This window comes from Eurosta solidaginis, chromosome 3 (assembly GCF_040869045.1).
Source record: "Eurosta solidaginis isolate ZX-2024a chromosome 3, ASM4086904v1, whole genome shotgun sequence".
Lineage (NCBI taxonomy): Eukaryota > Metazoa > Arthropoda > Insecta > Diptera > Tephritidae > Eurosta > Eurosta solidaginis.
In genome coordinates, this window is record NC_090321.1 from 138,541,302 (window position 1) to 138,562,754 (window position 21,453).

The window sequence follows — 21,453 nt, forward strand, 5'->3', positions numbered from 1 at the left end:
ATTAAAGATATGTCGATTTTTGCTCAAGTTATCGTGTTAACGGCCATGCGGAAGGACAGACGGACAACTGTGTATAAAAACTGGGCGTGGCATCAAACCGATTTCGCCCATTTTCGCAGAAAACAGTTAACGTCATAAAATCTATGCCCCTACCAAATTTCAAAAGGATTGGTTAATTTTTGTTCGACTTATGGCGTTAAAAGTATCCTAGACAAATTAAATGAAAAAGGGCGGAGCCACGCCCATTTTGAAATTTTCTTTTATTTTTGTATTTTGTTGCACCATATCATTACTGGAGTTGAATGTTGACATAATTTACTTATATACTGTAAAGATATTAAATTTTTTGTTAAAATTTTACTTTAAAATTTTTTTTTTTTAAGTGGGCGGGGTCCTTCTCCGATTTTGCTAATTTTTATTAAGCGTACATATAGTAATAGGAGTAACGTTCCTGCCAAATTTCATAATGATATCTTCAACGACTGCCAAATTACAGCTTGCAAAATTTTAAATTACCTTCTTTTAAAAGTGGGCGGTGCCACGCCCATTGTCCAAAATTTTACTAATTTTCTATTCTGCGTTATAAGTTCAACTCATCTACCAAGTTTCGTCGCTGTATCGGTCTTTTGTAATGAATTATCGCACTTTTTCGGTTTGTCGAAATTTTCGATATCGAAAAAGTGGGCGTGGTTATAGTCCGATATCGTTCATTTTAAATAGCGATCTGAGATGAGTGCTCAGGAACCTACATACCAAATTTCATCAAGATGCCTCAAAATTTACTCAAGTTATCGTGTTAACGGGCGGACGGACGGACGGAAACGTTTTTCTTTTTGTGGCAATTTGAAGACATGGAAACTATGGGTCGGACGAGCGCAGCAAAATTTGTCGAAAAATACAATTCGGATGTTTCTCAAAGCTTTGAAGGCGAAATAATTCACTTGAAACATATTTACGAAGCAAATTTTGATAAAGGTCTGTCACTATTAGAATTGCTAAATGCCATCTACATATGTTCAAAATCCGTATACGATTTTACCCAACATTTGTGTTGCTTTACGTATCTTTTGCACTACACCTGTCACTGTAGCAAGTGCAGAACGTTCCTTCAGCGTCCTTTCAAGAATCAAAAACTTTCATAGATCATGTTCATCTCAAGAGCTAGTTTCAGGACTTGCCACGCCTTGTGTTGAATCGGTTTTGGTAAGACAGTTAAATTTTGATATTATTCTAAATAATTTTGCAGCGAAAAAAGTAAGAAAAGCCACTCTTTGATATCCGAACTTTCTATATTGAATAATTAAAATTTATAATCATCATTAAATTTATCAGAAATGTATTAAAATGTTTCATTTAGTTGATGTGGCAAACATTTTTTTTATGTAATCCATTAATAATGATTCATGAATGAGACGTCATTAATTCAAGTTAATCAAATGTATTAGTGGATTTTTGTATAGGGGGTCCGTAAATTTGTAGTCCCGGGCCCGGATTTTCTCTCTACGGCCCTGATTGTTTCATATTACTTCTCTTCTTCGCTGCAATAATTTTCACTGTCATGGTGCCCATATGTATTTCGCTAATGATATTGCTTCTGCGTTTTAACTCAGACTTAAGAAAATCATCCCCAATGTTGCATATACATAAGTATGTATGTCGTGTGGCTTTGTAGCTACAAAAACGTTGCTTCGCAAACGGTTGACTCTCTTTCGCTTATTGATTGAAATCATATATGTAATACAGAGCCGGCCACACAAACACTAAAACAATTGCAGAAGTTTGTGTAAAAATTGAGTGACACCTACTGTAACATGTCCATTGAAATGGACATGGATTTTCGCCGATGGACTTCTGTTGTAGCACTCGATGTTTTTTTCAGCGGCGTCGTTGAAACGCTGGTAAGCCACATCAGCCACTTTAATGCCGCTTGTTAGTAACAGGTTGTTACGAACCAAAATAATGTTTTTAGAAAACCCAAAGGGGTCGGTCACCAATTTCCAATAAAAAGTAAAACTTTACACTTGCACTTGATGAATATCTTTATTTAATTATGCAACTCGTTTATCAGCGACTTCCAAAAAATTGTCTGACTTGTCGGGTTGAATGCGCGAAATTAATTGGCGTCATTCAAAGTGACGCTTGTTAAGGTAACCCTCATTGTGAGTGATTGGTGTGGTCAAAAAAATTGACGTGGTTAATATTTAATGATTGATGTTATGGTCACTCAACACTTATCATAAGGGTTGCCTTACATCATCCCCCTTTGAAAAAGAAGAATTGGCCAAATTCTTCTGTCCCAAAAGCGATGTAAATAACTTAAAAAGTTTAAGACTGTTAAACTAAATTTAAATCTACATCTATGTTTAGATCTAATTTAAGAATTAAATTGTAAAGTCTAGTTCTAAAGTAGGACTTAAATTTAATTTTTATAATTAAAAAACAAATTTTTTTTGTGCTTTAATTCTACTGTATGAATTCAGTTCTTAATTTTTAATGATTGTTTAAATTTATTTGATTTCATTTTCTTTTTTCAAATTTGGAAGAAAAAACATTTTATTTCTAATTTAACAATACAGATTAACTTTAAATAATATTGAATTTAAAAATTTAATTAAATTAATTTTTCTTATTCTATTTTTATGTACTATTTTTTCCTTTTTCGTTCCGTCATCAATTAACTTGAGGTTTACACCGTCAATACCTATTACGGTATAAGGACCAATATAGATACTACTATGCTTGTCGCGGGGTTCTTTTTCAAGCAATACCTTGTCAAATACCTTGACAGATATTGGCTGTGAACTTTTGTTATATCCGGTTTGATTTTTTAATTTGTGTTCTGTAACGGCTTTTTTTTTGCTAATTCGTGAGTTTTTTGAAAACGAAATTTAACTTCTTTCGAATAGTTTTCTATGTTATAAATCGGGTCTATTTTATCGGTTTGCAGTTCCTTTGGTAAATTAGCTGCTTTGCCAAAGACTAATTCATATGGTGAGAATTTATTATCGAATACTGTTTGTTGTTGTGTTATGAAGAAAAGTGAAATATTTCAAGTAAACGTCCCAGTCGGAAAAATTGGGATTTAGAAAAGATCTTAAATATTTATTGAAAGCTCTGTGGTTTCGCTCTACTGTGCCAAGAGTTTCATGATGGTACGCTGTGGAAAATTTGTGTTCGATTTCTAATAGTTTTGTTAACTCTGAAAAAATTTCATTTTTGTATTCGGTACCTAAATCAGTTTTGATTGTTTTCATAATGCCATATATTAGTATGAAATTTTCAAAAATAGCTGATGCAACCGTTTTTGCACTTTTATCAGGTATCGCAATCGTTACTACGTATTTGCTGAGATCGCATATTATGGTTACAGCGAACTTGTTACCATTATCGGATTGAGGTAGAGGTCCTATAGTGTCAATTACAACAATGTCGAATGGCTTACAGGGTGTTTCGGTTAGGACTAAATTTTCTTTTGTTTTTGGCTTAACCTTATTCAAAAGACATTTTTCGCAGTTTTTAACAAATTTCGCTATATCGCGCGTCATGCTTTTCCAATAATATTTGGTTCTGAGTTTTGCATAAACTTTTTTGCTACCGAAATGTCCTCCTAAAATTGGGTCGGTATGGTAAATTGTTATTAATTGTTGTTTTTTGTCTTCGTCTGTCACAGTTTCTACGGGTTCGGTTAGGATGATTTCTAAATATTTTAAAATTTTATTCCCAGTGGTTTTCAGATCTGATATCGAAAAATATTTAAAATGATTATAATTTTTTTTCAATTCGATTATATTAATATTGCGCTTGCCAGCTTCTTTTTGTAGCTTCAAAAGTAATTCATCTAAATGTATTATTTTGTTAGCACACGTAACCTTAATTAACTCAATTTTTTTGTGTTTTTGATGCGCATTTATCTCAAAATTCGTAATTTTACCACTTTTATCATAATTTATTTGGGATTTTACTCTGGGTATTTTCTTTGAAAATTTGTTTGAAAAATTATCATAAACTTGTAATTTTATGTTTTCCTTTACTTTTTCTTTTTTGACTATTTGTTGTTGCGTTAATTGTTCTTGTTTTGTCTGTGATCTTGTCTGTATTGCTAAAATTGATTTGCCTGGATTTTTAATTTCTTCTATTGTGATGCGAGAGAGTGCATCTGCTCCTACGTTCGTTTTACCTTTTACGTATTCAATAGTGAAATTGTATTCTGCCAGTTCAAGTCTGATACGTGAAAGTTTTGAAGAGGGATCTTTCATATTAAACAAGTAAAATAATGGACGATGATCGGACTTGACGGTAAAGTGTGTGCCATATACGTATGGTCTGAACTGTTTTATTGCAAAAAATATAGCCAAAATCTCTAACTCAATTATTGATTTCTTTTGTTCTGAATTATTAAATTAATATTTTGACTTAAAATGTCACCACAAACAATTTTTCAAGCGTCGACGGTAATTATAAATTCCTTTTTGAAGTGTGGGTATTGGAGAATTTGAGGAGAAATTAAAGATTTTCGAAGTTTTTCAAATGCTATATCACATGACTCATCCCATTTAAATTCTACTCTTTTCCTGCTAAGTTTATTTAAAGGTGCTGCTATTGAAGCAAAATTTGGTATAAACCTTCGGTAGTAATTGGCGAATGCCACGAATCGTCTTACTGCATCTTTATCACAAGGTTTCGGATATTTCTTTATTGCAATTATTTTGGGATCGTCGGGAAGTAGACCTTTTGATGAGCATTTGTGTCCTAGGAAAGTGACTTCTGAACGCATGAATTTGCATTTTTCGGGATTTAGACGCAAATTAAATTTTTTGCATGTTTGAAAGACTTGTTCTAAATTTTTAAGATGGTGAGCTTCGCTACACCCAACGACTATAAGATCATTGCATATTCTCGCACGGTGCGTGGTAGCACGGAGAATATATATATATATATGTGGATATGGAAAAAGAAATAAAAGGCAAATAGTTATATTAGTAATGATGACAATAATTAATTTTATTTTGTGTTAAGTTGGTACAATATTTTACCTTTGGTATATGATGTGGCGTGACAGCAGCAGCGACTTTCTTCCTCCTTGGTTGAAATAGAACAGAAAATGGAAAGTGATCTCCGTGTTGTCGAACCGGAGATCGTGCGAGGGTTTTCCAATGGATATTTGTTATCCTATGGAAAACTCAGTTACCCGTGTTAACGTTGAATATATGTGATGAACATACATGAATGTGTATGCATGTGGGTGTGCAGTACATGAAAGGATGTAAGAATGTATTTGCACTAAATAAGTTATGTATTAGGGTGGCCGTGTTTGCAGTATAAAGATATTTAGGTCCTGACCTAAACATGCCGGCCCCCTTGCGGTAAGCAACATCTTAAAATGAAGGAAAGTCATGCTGAAGCGGTCACGGGCACGTATTACTTAAAACTAGATACAATATGTTTGTATTATTAAATGAAAATTTGTTGGCTGATCACGTCCGGACTTGTTTGCATATAGTACACGCAGAAAAATTTTCATGTTGAATCAACACTTTTTTAACACTTTTTCAGGTTATTATTTTTCAACACTATCGCTCAGGTTGTTTTAACATGAATCTACTTTTTCACTGTTCCTACATGTCTGATCAACATGAAGGAACAGTGTTAATTTAAAATGATTACAAACGTTTGAATCAACATGACTTCCTGTTAATACAACATTATAAGTCTCGTTAAATTAATACTATTTCATGTTACTCTAACACGATCTGACATGTTAAACTAACACTATACTAATAACACGATATGTCATGTTAAACTAACACGATCTATCATGTTAACTTAACGGGGTTTTATTGTTAAATTAATACGATCTATCATGTTAACTTAACGGGGTTTTATTGTTAAATTAACACGATCTATCATGTTATTTAAACAGTTTTTTATTGTTAAATTAACACGATCTATCATGTTATTTTAACATGGTTTTTATTGTTAGATTAACATTCTAAAAATAAAACACCTCGTTTTTGGTTTTTTAAATTAATTTAATTTATTTATGACATTTTTAATTAAGGATTGTTTTTTTATACAAATATGGACATTTTGAGTGGCACTCGGTGTACGCGCTCTCGCATAACAAAAAAAATAAGGCATATAAAAAACTTATGTATAAAAAAAAACCTTTATAATTCAATTACAAGTTTTTTTATAAAAATATGTATACTTATTTTAATAACAACTTTTTGAATACTAATTGCTTTTCAATCGTATAAATTTTCTGTTATTTCGAATAGTATGTGTATGCAAAGGAGGTGAAGATATTTTATCCGCATTTATGAAATTATAGCTGCATAACTTTTCTCCTACAATATATGACTGCGTATGTGAATCAAAGTTTATAATTTGATGCTGAGAACATATAAAAAATAGTTGTTTTAGTGAGCATACTGCAATATCTTCAACCTCAAACAAGTAAACAACAACATCTTTTATAATAAAAAAAGAACCTATTTTGAAAAGTAATCCTTTAAAAGTTACTTCTGAATAAAATTTGTATTTTGAAATATCATATTTAATTTCAAAATTGGATCCGTATTTTAATCCTGTACTGTCAGGCAACAGGAATTTCATATGAATGCTTAAATCAGGCTTAAAAAAAGTTTCGTTTGATATATTATACGAGAATTTTAGTGCAGCTTTTATTGAAAGACTCCATGGAATATTTACTCGAGATGTAATTGAATTTGAGTATGTTTTGAAAATTTTGTGAACAGCTTCAAATCTCATGCACCATATTTTTTTTAATGGTCCACATTTTTTTATTGAAGAAACATAGTGTAATAGGAAATGGAACTTTGGTTTTAATGGTTTTTTGAACAGTGACTTATATAAATAATGGTGCTTTTCAATAAGTGACTTTAATGTGTTTAAGCTGCATTCGCCTATCTCCAACAGCAGCAAAATATCAATAATTTGCAAAAATACTAAAAAAAAATTCCATACTTCATCTCCTTCCGGTACTAGGTCACTTATTATAAATGGCAAATGATGGACAAAGCACATCATTTCCCTTGCTGACATTTTAAATTTCGAATTTCTTAAGTTATTCAAACTTATAGGCGGAGAGCTATTGCCGATTTCAGTTGGTCCATAGGAAAACATTTGCTTTCTATAGTTGAACGTTTCGAGACTAAAATATTTTTTTGTTTCTATGAAATTCAAAAGAACTTCTGAAATGTCGTAATGGCAAACACCTTCAAATAAATCGTGCATCAAATCGAAATAAAAGTTATCTACAATATGAAAACTAGTTATGTCGTTAAAAATACAAGTTTCTGTTATGCCAGTCAACTTGAAATCCTGAATACCACAGTCGGAAATATACGACTGTCTATTTCGTAAAAATTCGGTGTGTTCTGATATATCCGATTGCATATTAGATTTATGTCTTTTACAGTTACGACAATAGAAGTTTGAATTAAAACTACTAGTAAACCCCAATATAGAGTTTAATCCCAAGTTATCGCCAGTTATAAGAGCAAGGACAAAGAAAACATGAAATTCACCCTCAGCAGTAGTTAAAACTATGCCTTCCGCTTCTAAATGTTGAATAACTTTTATTAGTGGTTTAAATGAATAAATATTGCCGCATTCTTTTCGATCATGTGATTTAAAAAAACCTGCTACAAATATGTTTTCTAACGTTGATAAGTGATGGTTAGGAATTGTTGGAAAGTTATAATAAATACCACATACTGATTGATTACAAGCATGGGAGCCCAATGGATTACCAATTCCAAACTCATCGAAATATAACACGTATGGAATAACCAATTTATTTTTAAAGCTTAACATTTTTTGTTTCCAGGTCTCACCATTAATAACATTTGCATACACATCCTGCTTTGACTGTATAATTTTTATATTTTCTAATGTTAAGTATAAGTTATTTTTAGTTTCGAAATATTTTTTGATTTGAAATTCGATTGGCATTAAAACGCCTGTAACCTTATTTGAATGTAGTCCGGGATTGTTATTTACTATTATTTCAGAAATTTCTTCATTTATTATATATGCAGTGGGAGGAGCAAAAATCTTTTCACGTTCAAGTAATTTGAAAAAACGGTATTCTTTAGTTATATTTTGAAAATTAGAGAAAATGTTTTGGAAATTATGTTCTGCATTTATTCTATTGTTATGATCTTCAATATAGGGCGCCATAAATTTCAAAACATGTTCTTGGATTGGCTTTAAAATGATCTCATGCATATCCTGTACAATAGAAAAAACATATTTTCTTGTAAAATTGTTTTTGTTATGCAAAGATAATACAAACTGATTGAAATTCATATTTGGCACTCTATTGCTTTGCAAAGAATTTAATTTATTAATTTGATCATTTACTATAACTGAACTTACTATATGCTGTAGTGTATTGTTTTGTAAACTTGAAATGATGTGGTTATTTTGATAAATTTTGCAGCTACTGTTATTAGTAATACAGTCTTGAGCTGATTTGGTATATACAGTTAGGTGAACTCTGTTTAAATGATTTTGAAATGAATACATGTTTGAAAAATATTGACCACATTCAGGTATAGTACAAATAAAATTTTTTATCTTACTACACACATGGAATGATTTTAAGTGGTGGACTAATAATTTTGGATTATGTCCACTAAAATTACAAGCAAAGCACTTAAACATTTTGCGGATTTAGTTAGACATTTTTTTTGCATTTTCCAAATAATTAATTAACAACAGTAAATTAGAGTTAACTGAGCAGTCGAATTTAAAAAAGTATTTTTCCATGAAGTCGTACAAAAATTTAGCTTCTATTGGGTATTTAAGGTTGAATACATGAAATAATTTAAATAAAATATCAAGCGCTCTAACAAATGTTGGTACTTTATACAGTACACCATCAAAAACAATATAATAACTTTCTAAGCTTTTCAATTCTTCGCCTATAACCAATATAAGTGGTTGCAGTGTAGTACATTTTTCCATAGCTTTGCTTTTTAATTCGTCATACCGTCTTTGGTAGTCATTTATATATTCACAGTGCAGCACTGTGACGTTTTGGGCGTCACATATAGATGGTTTCCATTTAAATCTCTTACTATTGGGAGTATTACCAGTTGAAATTAGTGGTGGTTTTAGTATAGAATGCATAAGTAAAGTTATTATACAGTCGGTTGAATCTAAAAGAAAAATAAATTTAAAATTACGTCAACATTAGCCTAGTATACAATTTACCCGAATCAACATTTTCATCAATCATGAGTAGCATGTTGTTTGATGCATTATCCTTAATTTTGTCTCTCATATAGGGAATAATAAGTCGTCTAAAATCCGGCCATTCATTGATCAAATTATTTGCACTGTCTTTGTACTTTGCTATAAAATCTATTTCAATCTAAAATTTGAAATAATAATAAAACTATAAAAATTAAATAAATTTGTGTAGAAGTGTATGTAGTTTAACTAACCAATGTATATCCAAGTGAGTTTTTAAGCAGCGGCCAATCAGTAAAAATATTTACTTTTCTATTGAAAATATCCTGTTGCCTTATTTCGATCGTTGCATTCCACTTCTTAACAACTTCACTCCAGGGCTCCATATTGTGTGCAAGCCACAATTTGTCCGCAACTGCATTCTGATCTATAAAGTAAAATGGTGAGTTAAAGATATATTCAAAGGAATTGTGTTAGTGAAATCAAAAATATTACCACTGGTAAAGGGGGCCGAATCCTTTCTTGATGAAAGATCTGTATCATCCAATAATATATGTTCTCGTTTCTTGTTAAGTTTTCTACGAACGTTTGTTGCCTTATCGTACAACTTTCCTGTAGGATTTTTGTCCTCCCGGCGGTTGCAATAATAGCGCTATATAAAATAAAAATTTATATTTGATTGAGTGTAGGTCCACAACATACGAATTAAATAAAATTGGTAATTGTGTAGATTGCACGTCAACCCGAAAAATGTCGGGAAAGGTACCAAAAGACGCGTTTCGCAAACCTCTGAATATATTAGTTTTCCGCTCGTGGATTCACATTCCGCGTCCTTTGGCGCATTTTCCGACGTGTTTTTCGAGTTGACATCTAATCTACACAATTTCCATAAAATTATAAGATGCGCCATTTAAAATAGAAATTTCTATTTGATTGAGTGTAGGTCCACAACATACCAAATTATAAAACGCACCACATAAAATAAAAAATTATATTTGAATTAATGTATGTAGGTCCACAATATACGAATTAAATAAATTTATAAGACGCACTGAAATTTATATTTCATTGAATGTAGGTCCACTGTATAATGCTGCGCTGCATTGCATTATAGCGCCGCATTGCATTATGACTGTGTAACGCTGCGCGGCATTGCATTATGTCGCCAGTAATACTAATCGGTACTTTGGATATGCTCGAGCAAATGGTAATTCCTGCTATGACCTACAACTTTATAATGAACTTACCGTATTTTCAGAGGGAAACAAAGTTATTATTTGCTCTGAAAAGTTTGCAATATCTTTCACTGCCATGCATTCGTTTTTTTCGGTGAAATAGTTCACAATAATCCCAATCAAAGCTTCGCGATGACTGTCCAGCAGAAACAAGTTTTCTTTGTGGTAATTAATTATGTTTTTGCCTTTAGGCGAGGCATTCAGAATCTCCTCTAAGTTGTTTTGTGCTATTTCGGAATTTTTGAAGTCTTCAAAGGAAGTCATCTCGCTCCTATTCGAGCTGAGAGGCGAAAGAGTGGGCGCCTAAAAAGATAACAATGGTATTCACGATCACGACGCAATGGTATTGCATCGTTGCATAGCAAAACAATGTCAAGGCATTTGCAGAATGCGATACAAAAAATCTATTGCATAGCTATTTGTCGCATTGGAATGCAATGTTTGACATGAGTGCTGTCAGACGGTCAATATGGATCGTGAGTATCGTTAAGTATGTCTATTTTACCATCTCATGGTCAAATATGTGCGAACGCAAAGTGTGGATCACAAAAGCACGCAACACAGTCAATACTCATTGAAAGTATTGTGATCCGTGATCCAGATTTCACAATTTCTAAATATTTTTCAGTGAAAAGTTATTGGCAGAGAACTAATAATTTTACCGGGTCCCAAATATCTTTTGACAGAAATAAAATATCGGGTCTTCGCTTTAGCATTATGCATACCGAAGTCAAAACGCATTTTTCAATACCCCTCCCGACATTTTTTGACGATATCTGAAACAACCCCGAAAAATTGTTATTTTAAAATACCGAAATCCCGGGATTGCCAAAAATCTTCGGCGTTCGATGCCGTACTACACAGTCAATATGGATCGCAATCAGTGGATCACGTCATTAAATATTGAACGTCTGACAGCACGCTATCGAACAGCTGATTTGCTCATTGAATAGAAAGGGCGCTCACGATTCGGAAATTTACAACCCATATGCAATTAAACATGAATACCCCTTATTACAATCAGGCAAATACATAAAAATTAAAACTTACTTCGTTTTGGCGCCAGTGTGAAAGCCGCTCCCTGAATTTTATTCTTAGCCCAATCTCTGTCTTTGGGAAAATGTCTGCCAAGTCAGCATCGTTTAGAAGACACATGTTTTCAGCATTTAAGCCACAATCTAAAAATTAAAGAAAAATCGTTTCATTAAAAACTTTCTAAATTGCCAAAGCAATTGTAAAACTGCTAAAATACGTCCAAAAATGTCGGAATAGGTATCAAACGACGCCATGCCCAGTATTTCTGCGCAGAACACTTTTTGCCTAATGTTATTACAACAACCACATGAAAACTTGCAACTTTGATTGCAAATATCTTTTCACAGAAGGAAACAAATACCAAACGCCTTCGGATTATTGATACCGAGGTAACACGAAAAATTACACAAATTACTTACCCAAAACTCTTTGTAAAACTCGTTCATCAAATTGCATCCTACCGCAAATAATTTCGCGTAAAGCTTCCACTTCTTTATTCGGAGAATAAACTAATATTTCTTCTGGGGTCTCAACAAATAAGACATCCGACTCTTGGTCGAAATGGGGCATAAGGAAATCTATTTGTTCGCCCATTTGGTTGGCACAATTTCGGAAAATAAAGTTTTGGATAATTAAAAATTCACACAGTTTTCGCCACGTACATATGCGCTTGTACATTAAAATCGGAATAATGTAAGAGGCAGCGCAGCCATGGCGGAACAATACAAGGTGGCCGCGGCTCGACATACATACACACGTTCCATGTGTTTTGTTTTTGTAATTCTTTGGTGTAATGTCAAAATCGTACTACGCTAGAGAATGTTGTGTCAAATGTTATGAAAAAAACTAGCAATCAGATACTTACCGATGCAACCTAGTGTTTTTCCGCCATGCAGCGCAGCATAGAAAAACGAACGAACACTATTACCACATAGACATTTTTATCCAAAATGTAAACTAAATAATAAAATGGCTTGTTTAACTGCTAAGTTAGTTTTTTTGGGGTTTGCACGGGTTTTCGCGCTTTACTTTTGATCGAATTGAGATATTAAATTTATGTTTCCAGATTCCTAATCTATACGTAAATACGCGTGTTTGGGTCTCCTATTTGATATATTTTATCAGATTTTCTGTAGGTACCCATACACTAAACTATGAATTTCCTTTAGGTTCTACTTTCACAGTTGTGATCTGTACGACCCCCTTTACCATTCCCAGAAAGTAGTTTTTCCCAAAGCGTGATGTTCTCTAGTAAAGTTTCTCCAATATGCCACAAACAATAATGTTTCTCTTTTTCGATAAGAGAACTTTGGTACTTTGGAACTTTTAGCCATTTTACCTTACCAATACTGGCAACACTGACCACGACTTAACTTCTGTTCTTTTGAGAACAAAATTCTGTTCACAATCTTTGATGGGGGACAGATGACGGTCGAAAACAACACTTCTTCGTGTTAAATCAAACCGAATTTATGGTGAGGGATACACACTAATGTAATTCTAATGCAGAAACATTTCATGTTATTTTAACCATACGATTCATGTTAAAATGTTCGTGTTGATTTTTCGAAATTGTTTTTGCTTTACGTACTAGAGCTGTTCATGTTCATTCAACATGATTCATGTTAACTAAAAATGTAAGAAATTTTTCTGTGTGTAGCCGCTGTAGGAAAAAGAAGCAACATATTAAAGCTGAAAACAAGAACGGGTTATAATTCAACGCACATTATACAGTATACATATTTGGACTGTATTTATTTGTATTTTTCTCTTTTGTGTTCCGAGATTTTTCGTAGTCTGGACGTCTCCGTTCCAGATTTCGACGAATGTAAATTAATTTTCCATCTGGACAAAGAGCCCAAGTCTCTCTTCCAGATTTTAACTTTATGAGGTTAAATGTTATATCCAGACGAAGAGGACGCGTCTCCGTGCCAGGTTGGATTTATTTTGTTAGATTATGTGACAATTAATTTTCCATCTGGACAAAGAGGCCAAGTCCCTGTTCCAGATTTTAACTTTATGAGGTTAAATGTTATATCCAGACGAAAAGGACGTGTCTCCGTGCCAGATTGGATTTATTTTGTTATATTATATGTGAATTTTAATTTTTGGTTTGGTGGCGAACGCTGAATGGCATACATATTGATATGAAACTCTTTATATTCGTATTGACCCTCTGACAGGCGCTTATAGCAGATTGACCATGTGCATGGACCTGCTTATGGGTTGTCCAAAGTTCGGGCAGTGATGCAAGAATGACCGCGTGAGCGCACAACTGTTTATCAATGGGTTATTGATCACTTTCTAAGTGCTCCCTGAGTACATCCTATCTCTTCTTTGTATTAAATTTCGTGTTTCTGCATTGGATACATAGAAAATGAATAAATTACACTTGCGAGTGATTAATTCATAATTTCTACTGAATACAATAAATAAAAATTTGTATATTCGAATCTGATCGAAAATTTATAATTTGGTTTTTATTCTTGTGATTTAATTTGTCACAAAGTTTCCTGCCACCCAAGAAAGTTTCGCCTTTTCCAGCTAAATTTGTGGATTTCGGTAAAAATATTGTAGTTGAAAAAATTTGTGTTGCGAAAAAATTCAAGCCTTTCGAGTTTTGAACGATTTTCTTGCAATTTGTACTTATTTTGTAATACTGTTTTCACTAAAGTATTCGTGAAATCAGTAGTTACAAACATTAAAAAAAATTTGGAACGGATTATGTTCCACTTAAACACCCATATTGGTGTAAAAAAAAATGTTCGCTATGGCAATGCCATACCGCGTAGATGAAAATGTCATGTAAATGACAAAAGCGAATTGTAAACATGCCGGTAAGTAAACATAGAGGAATTTTGTAATTTACATTAATTGTATGATTTCACTAACTTGTATTTACCTTTCTTTTCAGATTATGCCAATTAAATGATGTCCCTGTGTGTACATATGTGCATATACACTATGCCGCAATTAACACCCAAGAAGGGATTTAAGTTGCAGTATTACCGGTCGCTGCACAGGCAATAACAACAAAGAGTAGGCAAGAATAAACCTTAAGGACTAATTAATGGAGTTCGTCCATCAGGTTTGCATATTTTAATTGATTAGGAAATCCGGAAATAATTGCTTTGTGCACAATTGTGTTATTTTGAGTGGAAAATAAGCACGTTATTTGTATTGTTTTTGGTTCATTTGCTGTGTCTAAAAATATTATTTTCGATTCCGGTTTAAAATAAAGATGTAAATTTGTTTGCAATTTCAATGCTACGCATTATTAATACTCTGAACGAATGGTGGGTTTATACCCGATTGCATGTGAGGTTTATACCTACTTGCGAATTTGGTTTTTAATGAAAAATAATGGAATTGAATAAGAAAAAAATGCTTATGTATGGTAGTTGTCCAATTACACCAACGTGACGTGAAATTTTGAAGTTGTTGTAGTTGTACCTTGTAATTGAAACATTAAACCATTTTTTATTTAGGTACATTTTGATGAAGAAAATAAAGATGGTCGATTTTTGAAATAAAAATGGCGAATTGAATTTATTTTCCTGCAGCTTATGGACGAAAACGTGGTAAACTGTTTGTAGATTGTTGTGTAGTTTGGCTTGTAGTTAGTTAATGTTTTTAATTATTATTTTTCATTCTGTGGCGGATAAGCTTGGCTATCTGCGAGGGTTTCGCTTCGATAAATTTTTATTTTATGCCGATAATTCGAAGTGGCATTACCTATTTTAAAGAAGTGTAATGTCCTAATTTAAGGATCGGTTTGGTCATCGGTGGATACCTCTCCACTTGTTTCATTGGCTGGTGGAAGTAGAATCAGTTTGGCCAAGGGCCTTGTAATTTGACCTTTTTCAGTCGTGACGTCGACAACTCGTACAAGGTCATCTGCTCCCTGGTGGAGTTTGACCACTCTTCCTAGTCTCCATTCGTTTGGAGATACATTGTCGTCTTTCACGACGACGAAATCCCCTATTTTGATGTTTGCTTTCGGGTGTTTCCATTTAACCCGCTTTTCCATTTCTAAGAGATATTCTCTTTTCCATCTTTTGCAAAAGGTTTGATGCAAAGCTTTTAATTTATGCCACCTATTGACTATGGAGGCAGGATTCTCATTGGAATCTATTTCTGGAGGAGCGAGAAGATGTCCGCCTACCAGGAAATGACCAGGGGTTAAGGGTTCTAAGTCGGTCGATTCGATCGACGCTGTACTTAATGGTCGCGAGTTGAGGCAAGCCTCTATTCGACAAAGTAGGGTTGTGAATTCCTCAAAAGTATATTTATCCCTACCTGCCACTTTTCGAAAGTGGCTTTTGAAACTTTTTACTCCTGCTTCCCACAGACCTCCCATATGAGGAGAGGCAGTAGGGATGAAATGCCATTGCAGAAGTTGATGAGCATATTTAGACAATGCGTTCTCACGCGAATCAGCTATAAATGCCTTAAACTCGGATCTAAGTGATCGTGAGGCTCCGACAAAGTTAGTCCCATTGTCGGAATATATATTTTTCGGACATCCTCGCCTGGCGATAAATCTGGAGAGTGCCGCGAGAAAGGATTGGGTGCTAAGGTCGGTTGTCACTTCCAAATGTATGGCTTTCGTAGTAAAGCAGACAAACAGACAGACATAACCTTTAGAAATTCGACAACCTCTACCTCTATAACTTTTTATGTCGAATGGTCCTGCAAAATCTACCGCTGAATTAGTAAATGGTCGGGGAAATGTGGTACGTTCCTTGGGAAGGTTATCCATAAGTTGGGTTTGTACACGTTTTTTATAGATTTTGCAGACCTTACAATTGTGGATGATGGATTTTATCATATTTTTAACCCTAGGAATCCAGTATTGGGTCCTAATAAGCCTAAACATTAGTTGATTTTCTCCATGTAAAGAGATTTCATGGATAAACTGAACTAAAAGGCGAGAAAATTTGCGTGTGTAAGGTAGGATTATTGGATGGCGTTCATTGTATGGTAGGTCTAGAGCCGCGCGGATGCGACCACCAGTCTTTATAATGCCATACTTGTCTAGGAAAGGGTCAAGAGGAAGCACTTCGCTTTTACAATCTACTAGCTTGCCTGACTTCAGATTTTTGTATTCTGTGGGATAAAACTGTTGTTGCGACATCTTAACTAAGCGTTGCGTAGCGATTTCGGTTTCATCTGATGAAACCAGATATGACGTTTTATTAAAATAATCTTTTGTCTTTGGATGAGTTCTTTCGAGAAATCTCAAGACATAACATATCACCCTTAAGGCTCGGGGTAGGTTCGAAAATCTATCCAGAATATTAAAATCCGTTTTGGTAGTTACTGCATGTGCTTACACTCGTTTCTCCTCGATGGTTGTGTTGTAAGATATATCTTATGAAGGCCATTTTGAGATGTCTTCTTGTAACCAAGAAGGTCCCTGCCACCACAAGGAATTGTTGACCAGTACATGTTCTGGGAGTCCTCTGCTAGCCATATCGGCTGGATTTGATCCCGAACCCACATGACGCCAATTATCCTTTCATACCTTTTCGACGATTTTCGTGATACGAAAGTTGACCACGAGCAAGGGGGTTTTCGTATCCATGCCAGTACAATCGTTGAATCGGTCCATAAGTAGGTTTTTGGATTCCCTAAGTTGAGATTTGTTAGAATTGTTTCCATCATTTCGGAGAGTAGTACGGCTCCGCATAATTCCAGTCGGGGAAGCGATATAGTTTTTACCGGAGCTACTTTTGTTTTTGCCAATAGCAAATTGGTCAGAACTAGGTCGTTGTTTTCCACTCGCAGGTATACCGCCGCGGCATACGCTTTCTCTGATGCGTCACAAAAACCGTGAATTTCCACTTTGTTGTGCGGGGAAAACTGAGTCCAGCGCGGTATCCCAATGTTATTAATTTCATGATACTTTTCCATAAAGGTGTTCCAACGTTCCCTAGTAGTTGGTGATACATCTGCATCCCATTTTGTACCTTCAAGCCAAATGTTTTGCATGATTATTTTGGCTACAACTACTATTAGAGCAAGCCATCCTAATGGGTCGAACAATTTAGCGATTGCCGATAAGATCGCTCTTTTGGTTAAAGTGTTGCAATTTTCCATTGGTTTTGCGATGAAGTAAAACTCATCATTATGTGCATTCCACCTGATTCCTAGTGCCTTCACTGAACTTGCGTCTTCGAATTCCAGGAAATCTTTGTTAAGGAGATGCTGTTTAGGGATATCCTTTAGTATTTGGTCGGAATTTGCTGTCCATTTTCTTAGTGGAAAGCCGGCTGATTGCAATGCCTGAGATATTTGATCTCTGGCAGTAATTGTTGATTGGATGCAGTGTCCACCAGCAAGAATATCATCCACATACATGTATTCTCTTAGTATTGTGGATGCAATTGGAAAGGTGTCTTCGACGTCCTTTTCCAATTGTAAAAGTGTCCTTATTGCTAGATAAGGAGCACAGTTAACCCCGAATGTCACAGTCTTCAGTTCGTAAAGGCTGACAGGGCTTTCAGAGCTAGTACGGAATACTATGCGCTGGTATTTGGTTTGGTTTGGTTGTACCATAATTTGTCGGTACATTTTCTCGATATCGCTGTTGAAGACATATTTGTAAAGTCTCCATCGAAGTATAAGAATAGTTAGGTCAGCTTGTAGCGTAGGACCTGTATACAAAACGTCGTTCAGACTTACTCCGTTTGCGGTCGGACTAGATGCGTTAAAAACAACGCGAACTTTCGTGGAGGTACTTTCGTCCTTGATGATGGCGTGATGAGGTAGAAAATAATGGTCAGAGGAGTCTGGTGGCACACAGCTGTGCTCCTTGACATATGTCCCAATACCTCGTATTCGGTCACAACTCGATTGTACTCCGTTTGTAAAGTAGGATTTTTCGCGAGGCGTGTCTCGTTCCGGAAGAACTGAGAGCATGCGCTTTTAAGAGAAGGCCCTAGGGATATATTGGAGGGGAATTCTCGTTTAAAAGGTAATGAGACTGTGTATTTCCCGGTATTATCCCTAGTGGTGGTACTTCTGTATAATTCCTCGCAGTATTGTTCGTCCGCATTAAAGCGTTTGTTTTTAGGGATTTCTTCCAGTTCCCAAAAGGCGGATAATTGCTTATCCAATGATACGTCACTGTAATAGGAGACGATTTCTTTGGGTTGCTCTTGCACATCTGTACGGCCTGTAAGTATCCAGCCGAAAACAGTTTCTTGTGCTAAGAGCGTACCAAGGACATTCTTCTGCAATCCGTTCAAGATGATTTGAGGGTAAATATCCCTCCAAGAACTAGATCCACTGGTTCGTTGACAAAGAATCTTTTATCTGCCAACTCGAGATCAGGGAATGATTGTCTGGTCATCGCACTGATCTGGCATGTTGGAAGATCCCCTGTAAGCTTTGGCAGGACAAGAACTTTTGTGTTCAAAGAAAATAATGGGTCAATTAGTGACCGCAATTCTATTGAACAACACTCTTTGACCTATGCAGAGAACGAGTTAGTTATACCGGAAACTTGAGCGCGAATTTTCTTGGATGGCAGGTTAATTCGACGCTTGAGACGTTCGGTAATAAATGAACATTCAGAACCTGAATCAATTAGGGCTCTGGCTGAAAAATTGGTATTGTTATAATGTATGTTGACACGAGCGGTGCCTAACAGTACACCAGCGGTATTATGAGCATGGCAAGATTGCACATTGGAGGTTTGCTTGTCATTGGACTTTGAATTTTGCCTCTCTCGTGCTTGTCGCGATGTTGAAGGGGTATCATCTTCCTTACTTGTATGAACTGCTGCTTTTTGCTGAATTTTTTGTATATGTAGGAGCGTGTTGTGTCGAGAATGGCATGTACTACAGTTATAAGAACTAGTACATTTCGACACAGTATGTCCAGACGATAAACAATTCAGGCAGCTATTATTGCTCTTAATAAAATCGACTCTACGAGCAGGTGAAAGTTTAAGGAATTTCGTGCAGTTGCGTAGTTTATGCTCATTTGTGTGACACATTTTACAATTAAATTTCTTGACGCTTGTTTGGAAGCTGCCAACCTTTTTTTATTTAATTATTTAATTTTAATTGTAAATCTTTAATAGATTTACCGCAATCCGTTTCAATAGGTTTTATTCCGAAGACAGTGTCGAGCTGAGCCTTAGCTAAACTACGCATGTTTTCATACCTTTCAGTGAGGTTCTTCCACGCTATTTCAAACCCTTCATTTGTGACAGGTGCGTTGCTAACAATTTCGTTGGCCTCCCCCTTCGTTTTCTGACTGAGGTAATATAGTTTCTCAATCGGGTAAATATCGTCGTTCGAAATGTAAATGGCCGTAAACATATCTCGGAATGTTGGCCAAGACAAATAGTCACCCTTGAAGACTTCGGTATCACATGGAGGGAGGCGAAGATGGTGTTTGCGATCAGTCTGTTTTTGGGCAGGCTGGTCAATTTTCTCTGTTTCTGCTTTATTAAGGGTCTCTGTCTGAGCCGACATAGCAGACATACATTTAAAATAACTAGCCATAGAAAGCTTATGCTTCTTTTTTATGGCTTTAATTTCATCTTTGGACAAACCCGCGGAGATTAACGCGTCATAAGCATTTTTGGTTTTTATAAAAAAATAAATGTAAGGCGCGATAACCTCCGAAGAGATCTAAGGCCGAGCTTCTCTTCCAATTTGCGTCGTGCTCCTCTTGATTTTTCCCTACAAATTGGCCGGACGGGACCTACATGTTTTATGCCGACTCCGAACGGCATCTGCAAGGCAGATGAGTTTTCACTGAGAGCTTTTCATGGCAGAAATACAATCGGAGCGCTTGCCAGACACTGCCGAGGGGCGACCCCGCTTAGAAAAATTTTCTTCTAATTGAAAAATCTTATTTCTAAAATTTTGATGTTGCTTTGCCCGGGAGTTGAACCCAGGGCATACGGTGTGATAGGCGGAGCACGCTACCATCACACCACGGTGGCCGCCATTTTTGGTTTTTACCCACATATTTTTTAACTCTTCTTGTTGAAAGGAAAGAGTGCGTTTATCGAGATCAGTCACGTTACCGATATCTGATTCGAATTCGACAGTTGCCACAGCAAAAAGTATGTATGCATCCATTTTTACTTATGATATGTATACAGATAGAAATCCGGAAGATTTAATGTATACTTTTGAGGTAAAAACCTCTTGTTGCCCTCTCTGCTCAGCTAGTGTTATGTAATTAAGTACCGCAAGTAAGGTAGAAACCCTAAGTTGCGTTTTGATCGGTGGTAGAAACCCACCGAGTCGTATACCTAGCTAAGTGCTACCGCAAGTAAGGTAGAAACCCTCAGTTGCGTTTTGATCGGTGGTAGAAACCCACCGACTCGTATACCTAGCTAAGTGCTACCGCAAGTAAGGTAGAAACCCTCAGTTGTGTATTGATCGGTGCTAGAAACCCTCAATTGCGTAATAATAGGTGTTAAAATTCCACCGACTCGTATAACTACCTAAGCTACTGAAAAGAAAGCTAGAGAAAGGAGGGCAACAAAAGCAAACGCAGACTAAAATGCAATGCACTTTTTAAATTTTCACTATTTCTTTTAGTGTAATTTTGTATGCGCGGATGTATATAAAAAATGCCGATTCGCCACCCACACAGATGTAATGGTTATTTTTTACAACAAAAAACCTGGACTTCGTTGTGTTAATCCAGTATATGTTAACAGCAAAAAATAAGGTAAAGTGTAAAAATAATAAGCAACAAATAAGCAGTTAAAATTATTGCAGAATTTGTTCTTGGGCATGTGAACCAAAGTGAAGTGCTGTTGTTGTTGTTGAAAGTTAACAAACAACGAAACTAAAAAGAATGTATGGTTATGTGAAACCGAAAATAGTGCAGTTTAAGTTAAAGTTAATATTGTTTCTACTAAAAATTCTGCACTATGTTACCTTAAGCTGTGTCAGCAAAACCTTACCGCGGGTGGGGGGATAAT

The 21,453-nt window shown here is 35.2% G+C and overlaps 1 protein-coding gene across 3 annotated transcripts; it reads right to left on the minus strand.

Moving 5' to 3' along the window:
* Nucleotides 1–6,008: 6,008 nt before the first annotated feature.
* LOC137244304 (uncharacterized) lies at nucleotides 6,009–10,318 on the minus strand. Of its 3 annotated transcripts, none has more exons than XM_067773120.1 (5): nucleotides 10,179–10,318; nucleotides 9,718–9,874; nucleotides 9,477–9,649; nucleotides 9,244–9,403; nucleotides 6,009–9,188 (listed from the first exon to the last, which is right to left on the minus strand). In XM_067773120.1, exon 5 carries the CDS (start codon nucleotides 8,689–8,691, stop codon nucleotides 6,235–6,237), a length of 2,457 nt encoding a protein of 818 aa, XP_067629221.1. In that variant the 5' UTR covers nucleotides 8,692–9,188; nucleotides 9,244–9,403; nucleotides 9,477–9,649; nucleotides 9,718–9,874; nucleotides 10,179–10,318; the 3' UTR covers nucleotides 6,009–6,234. The 3 variants fall into 3 exon arrangements, with proteins under 3 accessions (XP_067629221.1, XP_067629222.1, XP_067629224.1); XM_067773121.1 differs by having other exon boundaries at nucleotides 10,196–10,269; XM_067773123.1 differs by having other exon boundaries at nucleotides 8,189–9,188.
* Between the last annotated feature and the right edge of the window lie 11,135 nt (nucleotides 10,319–21,453).

What these genes read in the sequence shown, in the direction of transcription:
- LOC137244304 (XM_067773120.1), bottom strand. Translation starts at nt 8,691, where the DNA reads ATGTTTAAGTGCTTTGCTTGTAATTTTAGTGGACATAATCCAAAATTA.